Source organism: Gymnoscopelus microlampas (assembly GCF_963454915.1).
Source record: "Gymnoscopelus microlampas genome assembly, chromosome: 3".
Classification (NCBI taxonomy): domain Eukaryota; kingdom Metazoa; phylum Chordata; class Actinopteri; order Myctophiformes; family Myctophidae; genus Gymnoscopelus; species Gymnoscopelus microlampas.
In genome coordinates, this window is record NC_139940.1 from 51,328,758 (window position 1) to 51,338,430 (window position 9,673).

Genomic DNA, 9,673 nt, shown 5'->3' on the forward strand with positions numbered 1-9,673 from the left:
TCAGCCGAGGATTCGTTCCTCCTTCGTTCGTTCCTTCTTCATTCATTCCTTATTGCAATTCATTATTATTATATCATTCTTCCAATCTGTCAGCGTCACCAAGGTGGTGAGACCTGATGGGACTGTAGAGGAAAGGCGGACAGTCAGAGGCGGCCAGGGGAACGAGGAAACCACAGTTACACGTTCAGGAGGCCCTGGGAGCCTGAAACAATCACATGATGATCACATTGGTCCTCTTGTTCCAGGTGGTGAAAACCCTTTTTCTGACATGCGGGATGATGGGTTTTTCTCAAAGTTCTTTGGGGGTTTCAAGTAACTTGTAGCCTACCTGAAACATGCTCCAGACTGGGTGGAAGATGAAGATATTTTTTGGTTTTAATGTTGGTATTTTATAGCAGATGTGAGACCTTTTATTTTGTATGACCACTCTCTCACATTCTCTCTTTCTCACTCTCTGATTGTATGCCACTGAAAGAGGTTTGATTAGGTTTGATAATACAGTATATTAAGTTCTAAGATGGCACTGCTCTTTCCATTAAACCACCTAGAGAAGAGGCTGCCAATCCTGTTTTTTCTGGCAGGGTGAGACACAAACACTTCTCAATTAAAAGCTTATTTTTGTAATGTCCTGCAGATGGTGTGTATAGGGTTATATAAATGTGAGAGTATGAATGGCAAAATAAAAGATAATATATTTATAATTTAATCACTTTGTTGACGGGTCTGACCAATCAGAACGTTGACGGGTCTGACCAATCAGAACGTTGACGGGTCTGACCAATCAGAACGCTGACGGGTCAAACCAATCAGAACGTTGACGGGTCTGACCAATCAGAACGTTGACGGGTCTGACCAATCAGAACGCTGACGGGTCTGACCAATCAGAACGTTGACGGGTCTGACCAATCAGAACGTTGACGGTGAACACGGACAAAGTCAGGTATAGAGCAGGATCCGCTCTATACCTAAAGGTATAGAGCGACTAGCGCCGCTAAAAATATAAATTAAAAAAAGGGACAGGGACTGACAGATAAAGAGATCTCCATATATGGGAATATCAGCATGCCCATATATGGGCATATACTGATGACATCAGTGATCTCCATATATGGGCATAAAAGGGACAAGGACTGACAAATACAAGAGATTCTAATATATGGAGATCTCTCCAGAAAAACGCGGGCCAAAATCCTTGATTATGCAGGCTAAAATCCTAGATTTAGCGATGAAAGATGCAGGGTTTTTATGTGATTTTATGCAGTGAAAAGTTGCACAATATGCCGAAAGTTGCGAAATATGCGATCGCTGAATCGCGTTTTTCTGGAGGGTCTAAATATATGGGCATAAAAAGGACAAGGACTGACAGATAAATAGATCTCAGATTGGCGGTGCGACGTAGGTGTGGGGGCCGTGTATAGCAGCCCGAACTAGTTGAGGAAAAGATCAAAACTAAAATAGAAAAATTATAACAACAATGATTATACCATAAACAATTGCGTGAACACAGGTTTGTTTAATAGCAAGTCTGAAAACGTCCTTTATACACAATACAGGTGGAACAATGTGCAGGCCTAATAGCAGTAGACTAACAGGAAGTGCAAGTAGCTGACACGTCATTTGAGCTTTCTGCATTCTGTGTTGCATGGTGAGGTCCTGAGTCTGACAGCCAGGGGCAGTGCAGAGCCTTGGAACAACACTGCAGCCTCTCCAGTCTCCCTGACAGCTTCTGTAGAAGGACTCTAAATGCTCTCCTGAGTTCAGTGGAGGAGAAGTAGATGACAAAAGGGTCCAGGCAGGCATTGAAGGTGCTAGTAAGGAGGGCAACCTCACGCCACGCGGGGTTGTTCCAATGTGCAAACCCCACAGCGTGAGACAGGTTGTATGGAGCGAAACAGATGATGAACTCCACCAGTGTCGCCAAAGCCAGGCCAATTGCCCGGAAGCGCTTCTTGGTGTTGATGTTGGACCGTCGGGAAAGTATTCGGACAAAGCTGATGTAGCAGAAGCTGCATGTGAGAAATGGCACACAAAAGAACACCAGGAAGATCTCCAGTCGCACAGGCAACAATACATCAAGCTGCTGTCGTGAAAACCCTTTATAACAAATCTGCTTGATCGAATCTGTTTGATTAATGGTGCGGTTGGATTTAAAACGTGCATCCATGATGTAAATTATACTCCCATGTGTTAAAATTGCGACCACAAAGATTAAACTTGCCAGCATTGCGTACAAAGGCCGTTTACGTAGCTTGTACTTAATGGGGAAGGCTACTGCAAGGTAACGGTCAACACTGATAGCAGTTAGAGTCAAGAGGCTGTTGTAAATGGTGCCAAAGAACACAAATCGGGATAATGGACATAGGAATTTCGGCATGTTCCACTCCATGTTGTCTACCGCCTCGTGGATTTTGAAGGGCAGGAAGGAGAGGAAGAGGAGGTCAGAGATGATCAGGTTGAGGAGCAGGACGTCAATGGGCTTGGCTTTCTGTCTCACCTTCATGAAGAAGATGCAGAAGGCAAAGACATTGGCCGGGAAGCCCGTCACAAAGGTGATGTTGTAGACAGACAGCACAAGGCTTCTGCCAAAATCAGCTCGCAGCATTCTGAAGAGAAGGATGGAAATAACATCAGCATTACATTAATGTTCAAATGAAAGTCAAAGGTGGTTGTAAGAAGTACTCAGATTTCTTACTTAAAGGAGCACTTAATTTTCCTTATCTTCATATAATTATCATTTTCCTTATTATATAATTCAACGTTTTACAGGCCAAGGACCCATTTGTCTATTTTTATCAGGAGGAAAACCCGGACTGAATCTGTGGATCTGGATCCACAACTTCAAATTGTAAAATCAACAGGAAAGTTAACATTTGTGTTTAAAAAAAAAAAAACAGTTTGTGTGATGTTTTATACGGGCAGAAGCTTTGTTTGTGTTCGCTTACAGGCAAAAAAAAATACTTTGAGAGCTGTTTCACTGTACAATGTAAGTCAATTAGAAGCATATTTTGAATTATCAATTTCTAATCAATGGAGCAACTTTGTTTTATCATGGCAAGGTAACTACACAAGCCAAACCTCTACCAAAGTGTTATGGTCCTTTAAATATATAGAATAGGGGGCCGGGGTTTTGTATTAATAATTAAAATCTGCAAAGTAACTAGAAAGTAAAGCTTTCAAATAATTAGTAAAAGTAAAGTAAAAGTGCATAGCGGTACCTCAAAATGTACTTGAGTAAATGTTCTTAGTTACTTTCCGCCGCACATTTCTGACATTTTATTGTTTTATTATCTATCAATCGATCAATCTATCTATCGACTTCAAGGAAGATTTAAAAAGCCTAGCATTTAAAATGCAGCTCAGCTTCCTTCCTCATGTGGATCGAGGAGCTGATGAAATTATTACCATTGGAGAAGATTAGATAGATTGAGGACAGCACTGTCGATTGCTGTCCACATGATAAAGATGAAAAACAGAGTCATAAAAAAATAAAATAAAAATGCAGCTCATTACAGAGGCAAAAGAGTCGTGGCTCAGTTTCACAGGTGAGATATACAGTGAGTGACCAGTGGTGGACAAAGTACTCAACCTCAGTACTTGAGTCAAAGTATAGATACTAGAAAGAAAATAGCATATACCTGTACATATAGACAAATATAGTGTCACAGTAATAATCTTAGTAACATAACTAATAATAATACCAATATCTGCAGGGTCCTAGTTGTACGTACTCTACAGCAATACTCAAAGCATATCATATAAATAATTTTATTTTTACATTTCCAAAACCTTTTCATCGTTAACTGTGACCACAGAATTAACTAAACTGATTTCAGACAAGTGCTATAGGTGAAAAGAGATGAAAATGCATACTCCATACCTTATTCAGGATGGCCTTAAAGCAATAGCTGAAGTATGGCACGGAACGTTTCTCAAATGATACCGCACCTACCGCTTTCAAGTCTGCTTTTTTTTATGTGTGCAGGAAACCATGTGTGTGTGTGTGGGGGGGGGGGGGGGGGGGGGGCATTGTAGATACATACACCGGGTCAGATATTCATCAATATGAAAATGCTGAATTTGCATAACTATTTGGTAAATAGTGGTGCATCAACAACAACAAGGGTGGAGTTACATGCAAAGGTTTCGGGCTGGGAAAGCTTTCTGCATCAGCATTTGAGGTTTAATGTCGGCTATATATATTTCAAGACTGTGGCTGTGTGGGGCTGTACTTTATACAACGTTGTCCATTCACAAAGCACACTACTCCTCAAGTATACATAAAGCATCCCACAATACTGAGTCAGAGCTGGATCCCTCAACGGGCCTGTCGGCCCAAAAGTCAGGGAGGGCCTTCAGGGAAACTGGACAAACCGGGTCCCAACAGTCTCAAAGAATCACCTCTGCTCACACAAGGCTAAATATTTATTGTTGTTGTCCTTTCTGTTCACCCACCTTCTAGAACAGGGATCGGCAGCTTTTTTCGGCATGATATCTATTCACACATTTTTTTTTAAGGCTTGTGAAAATAACCACCACTTTTACATTTTATTATAGGCTGCTAATTCTGCAAACACAAAAATAATTATTTTGATAATGCAAACATTTCAATTCCTTCTTTCTTTTTCCTCAATTCACTGTCGGCTGGAAAAATCTAGTCAAATTATTTGTGGTTTGTCTGACATGGTTTTTCCAAGTTCCCTTTTTGTACTATTACTGTGCACCGTGCAGTTGTTGCTTAATATACTGTACTGATGACAGCCTTTTATCCAGTTACATGTACAGTACACATATACATGAATGACTACGATTTCAGTTCCTTCTTTATTTTTCTAGACTGGAGAAAAGTCTTGATTCCTGATTCAAATGATTTATGGTTTGTCATAAAGTGACTTTCCATTTCTTCACCATCGCTACCGTCTCATATATATATATATCGGAACCTAATGGACCCTCATGGGTCTATATGGGTCTCATATAGGAACCAACAGCTCTCCTGGTCGCAGACGAGGACAAAATGCAGGTTGAGGAAACTCTAAGCTCTGAACTCACCGATAACAACATGACTACACCTTGGTAAAACAGAATCATTCTCTTTGGGACCAAACATTCCCTCAGTAAGATGAATGTAAGCAGGGTTGCATTGCTCATGGGACGGCCTTACAGACTTTTAAGTATTTGTCTCATCAACGAGAACTGCACAGTGAAGGTGAAGAAAGAGAATTTGGAAAGACACTTGCGGACAAAACCACAAATCATTTGACTAGACATTTCCAGCAGACAGAGAACTGAGAAAAATAATTAAACTAAGGAACTGAAATTTCAACCATTTTTACCATATAAAATTGTCAAGTGCAATCATCAGTATGTTAATCATAAATCATGTTTTTATTATTGTTTGATGTGCATTATTTTAATTAGCTGTCTGTAATAAGATGAAAAGGCAGTGGCTAAATAGATGCCCTTGTGGACTAGCTTACAGTAAGACTAGTAGAGCCCTCGAATCAGTGAACACAGGAGAAATATCAGATGCGGTGATGAGCGCAACCCTGTTGCAGCATATTTAGAAGCATGTGGACACAGCATCACTTCATTTGGTTATTGGGATAGATAAGGTAGACATACCCCACATGTTGGGATGTGCGTGCTTCCCTCTGGACTGTGGCTAAATAGATCTCATGCCCACAATGAGTCTGTTGGGCCCAGAGGGTGCCCTTCTGTTCTGGCTCAGTGTTTGAAGAGAAATACTAGTCTATAGTTTTAAAATGTGTAGCACACTGGCATAGACACTGGCATATTACATTTAGGGCTAGTCATTTGGGTTTCTGGTAAAAATTATTGACCATTTGTTTTGTATGTCCATGACAAAAATAAAATATGTCCATCACAAGCTGGCATGGTGATGACCAACTACTCCTATTTTGCTTTTGTCTAGATCAACGATGCTGCAGCGGTCCTTTGAACATTGTCTCTCAACAAAATAAATGTGTCTGTCACCACATTGTTCAATAAAAGCATACCCTATAATGTATTCATGTGCTGCTTGAGCAGTGCTGTGTCCAGTGTGGTCCAGTCTAGTTTGCTGTGTGCTCATGTTAAGAGCTTCAACAATCAGCGCACCTCTCAACACCTGCACATTGATTTATTACTGCACACTGGAGCCTGCCAGTCACAATGTGGGACAGTGTCTCAATTTTTTGAAAAGTCATGGAAATGTGGGACTGTCCCACGCAAAGGGGGACATCTGGTCACCCTAGTATAGCCCTTAGGTGGAAGGATGAACTCCCACCACCAACCACTTTGTGGTTTAGAGAACTAACTTTGTGTATTCCCAGTGAAAAAAATAATGTATAACCTCAGGCAGAAGCCTGAATGTGGCGTAAATTAATTGATTTCACTGAGGCAAATGATGTGGAGGATTGAGAGGTTATCCTGGACGGTGTCTGCAACCAGCTGCAATTAGGCCTTGAAATTAGCATTGAAGAAGAGAGAGAGGGAGGGGACCTTTTTTATGTTTTATTATTTGTATTATTATTTAGTATCATTATACTCCACTACATCGACTTTTTTCTGTTCTGGCCCCACAGTGGTGGAATGAACTTCCCACTGATGTCAGGACAGCAGAGTCACTGCCCATCTTTCGCCGCAGGCTGAAAACCCACCTCTTCAGGAAACACTACCCTTCCTCTTTGCCTGGCCTACTTGTTGTTAACTAGTTGTAGGAACTATTGTTGTATTGTTGTATTGGATCTATTAGCTCGTGCTCATTTGATTTGGCTATTTTATCTCATGTGTTTATGAAAGTAGATAGCTGATATATTGCACTTTTACCTTAGCGCTAGGTATACTCTTGGTTGCTTGTTTTTACAAGAAATGCACTTAAGACCTCTGGTGATTAGTAGTTTCGTTCCCTACCTATGTTGAATGCACTTATTGTAAGTCGCTTTGGATAAAAGCGTCTGCTAAATGACTGTACTGTAATTATAATTTTTTTTTTTTAACAATTTACTATGTCGTGACATGTGCTTAGTTTTTTTTACTTTTCACTTTGGATATGTTTATTTTTTACTTTGCTTTGTCTGTATGGACTCTAACCAGTAATGTGGGGAGGGGGGGGATTTCAAAAAGCAAAAAAAAAGAAAAAAATAAGTGTACTTAAAGGACGACTTCACCACTTTTCAACCTATCTTCATATAATTGGTCCTCACTAATGCTCATGATAAAATGGTACCATTTTCTTCTACTCGGTCTGTGTCTCAGAGGAGGGCTGTGGACAGTTCAGAGTCCCGTCTACCAGTGACATCATCGATGAGGAATCCAAGCTAATAGAAACTGCAGGCTTTGTATTCCTGGAAAGTTGCAATGCAATAATAGAAGCCATTGTTCTCGCGTTAATAAAAATCTAAATAATAAACTTGAAATCTTGTTTGAAAAAAAAATCCTGCCTAATGATGATGTCACTGGTAGACGGTTTCTGGACTGTCCACAGCCCTCCTACGAGACACAGACCAAGTAGAAAAAAATGGTACGATTTTATCATGAGTATTAGTGAGGACCAATTATATGAAGATAGGTTGAAAAGTGGTGAAGTCGTCCTTTAAGTACAGTAGGCCTACTTGAGTAAATGTACTTGGTTAGTTTACACCACTGGTGGTAAGTGTGGTAACTGTAGCCCACAATAATTAATAATACCAAGCTATTAATAACTTTATTTTACGATCATCCCTCCTCGATAACAATCTAACTGTGACCTCATTAATGGGTCTAAAATGTCTGCATGACATGATCAAACAGGCAGGCAAACAAGCAGGTTGGAGCATGGCTGTGCTCCAACCTGCTTGTGTGTGTGCGCGCGCGCGCGTGTGTGTGTGTGTGTGTGTGTGTGTGTGTGTGTGTGTGTGTGTGTGCGCGCGCGCAAAACTGTGAGATTGGCAGAGGAACTGAAAAACATGTCCCCCTTGCTCGTCCAGGACAAAACTTTTGTACCTTTTTTGTAAACAAAGATGGTTCTGGGAAAAACATTTTTTTTGATATATTTACACCTTATTTACATCTCATTTTGTTCTAGAAATAGCACACTTTTAAGTACAAATGAGCAACAAAAAAAAGAAAAACATCTGAAACATTTTCATCTCCACAAAAAGAGCCAAGACAAGGCAAGTCTCCATTGCGTGCGTGCGTGCGTGCGTGCGTGCATATAGTTTCCATTGATGCAGTGGTGTGACATCACAGGTTGTTGTGGCACTAGATGCAGATGTGTGACAGGTTGTTGTGGCACTGAGAGAGAGAGGGAGAGAGAAAGAGAGAGAGAGAGAGAGAGAGAGAGAGAGAGAGAGAGAGAGAGAGAGAGAGAGAGAGAGAGAGAGAGAGAGAGAGAGAGAGAGGGAGAGAGAGGGGGGGGGGGGGGGGCGCACTGGACACTGACCCAGAAATGAAAATGTCAATATGAATGAGACTGGAAAAATGTTTTAATATTAACCAGAAATAAACAAAACTGCCATTATTAATGAGACAGAAAGTGAGAGAATTAGAATGAATACATCAAATACTGATGAGCAACAACAGCTATGTGTGTGTGTGTGTGTGTGTGTGTGTGTGTGTGTGTGTGTGTGTGTGTGTGTGTGTGTGTGTGTGTGTGTGTGTGTGTGTGTGTGTGTGTGCGTGATGTATGTAAAACAAATGTAATGGTATTGTTTGTCTTTTAAAATCTTGATAAATGAGTTTTTATTGTGATTTCATGCTGTGGACAGGCTGGACTCGACCCTCCCTGTTCCAGACCACTGGACCTGCGGCGGTGCCAGGCGGTGTTGATTTTGACAGCAAATTTTGATTTAGTTTTAGTCATAGTCTTTTGACCGAGCGCAACCATTATGTGACATAAAATGACTTTTAGCTCCACTGGATCTCTTCTCCACTAGTCCCTCACTAACGCATTTTAGTCTACTTTTTATTTGTTGACAAAATTGTCAATATATTTAGTCTTAGTTTTAGTCATCATAGCTTAGTTTTTATTTAGTTTTCGTCTGTGAAAAAAGGTAGTCGACCAACATTTTTCGTCATAGTTTTAGTCGACGAAATCAACATTGGTGCCAAAGGACAAAGGTTTCTCCAGGGGCCGCTCTTCCTTTTTGAACCACGACGGTCTCCATCCAAACGGACTAGGAAGCCAAATGCTAGCGGCTACCCTAGCCCGTGGTGTTCGCCACCACACTGCACTGACCACCACTGACCTTTCCGTCACCAATTGATGTCACCCCGGTCCCAGTTCCCAATACACTAGTTCCACCCAGTTTCCCAGTCCCTTCTCCTTTGGGTCCCAGGCCCTTCTCCACTTTCAATATCCTGCATTGGTGTACCTGACCTGACATCTCCTGTGCATTGTTGTAATGTACTGTATTGTATAGACCCCTTAAAGGGGAAATCCACCCATTTTCAATATTTAACTATGTCATTAATATAGCATAAAGGAGTTGTGTGGAAATAAGAAAAAAGTTCCCCCCTTTCTGTGTTGCCTTGAACTGGAGGATTGATTGTGGGTTTAACATTGCAAATTACAACGTGATGACTCATCATGTTGTAATTTGCAATGTTAAACCCACAATCAATCCTCCAGTTCAAGGCAACACAGAAAGGGGGGAACTTTTTTCTTATTTCCACACAACTCCTTTATGCTATA

General features: G+C 40.9%; 1 protein-coding gene across 1 annotated transcript; it reads right to left on the bottom strand.

Moving 5' to 3' along the window:
• Positions 1-1,585: 1,585 nt before the first annotated feature.
• Positions 1,586-2,602, bottom strand: LOC311038796 (free fatty acid receptor 2-like; the record flags this gene model as incomplete). Its single annotated transcript, XM_084048400.1, has 1 exon — positions 1,586-2,602. The coding sequence occupies one exon, from the start codon at positions 2,600-2,602 to the stop codon at positions 1,586-1,588; it is 1,017 nt and encodes a 338-aa protein (XP_083904526.1).
• Positions 2,603-9,673: the final 7,071 nt, after the last annotated feature.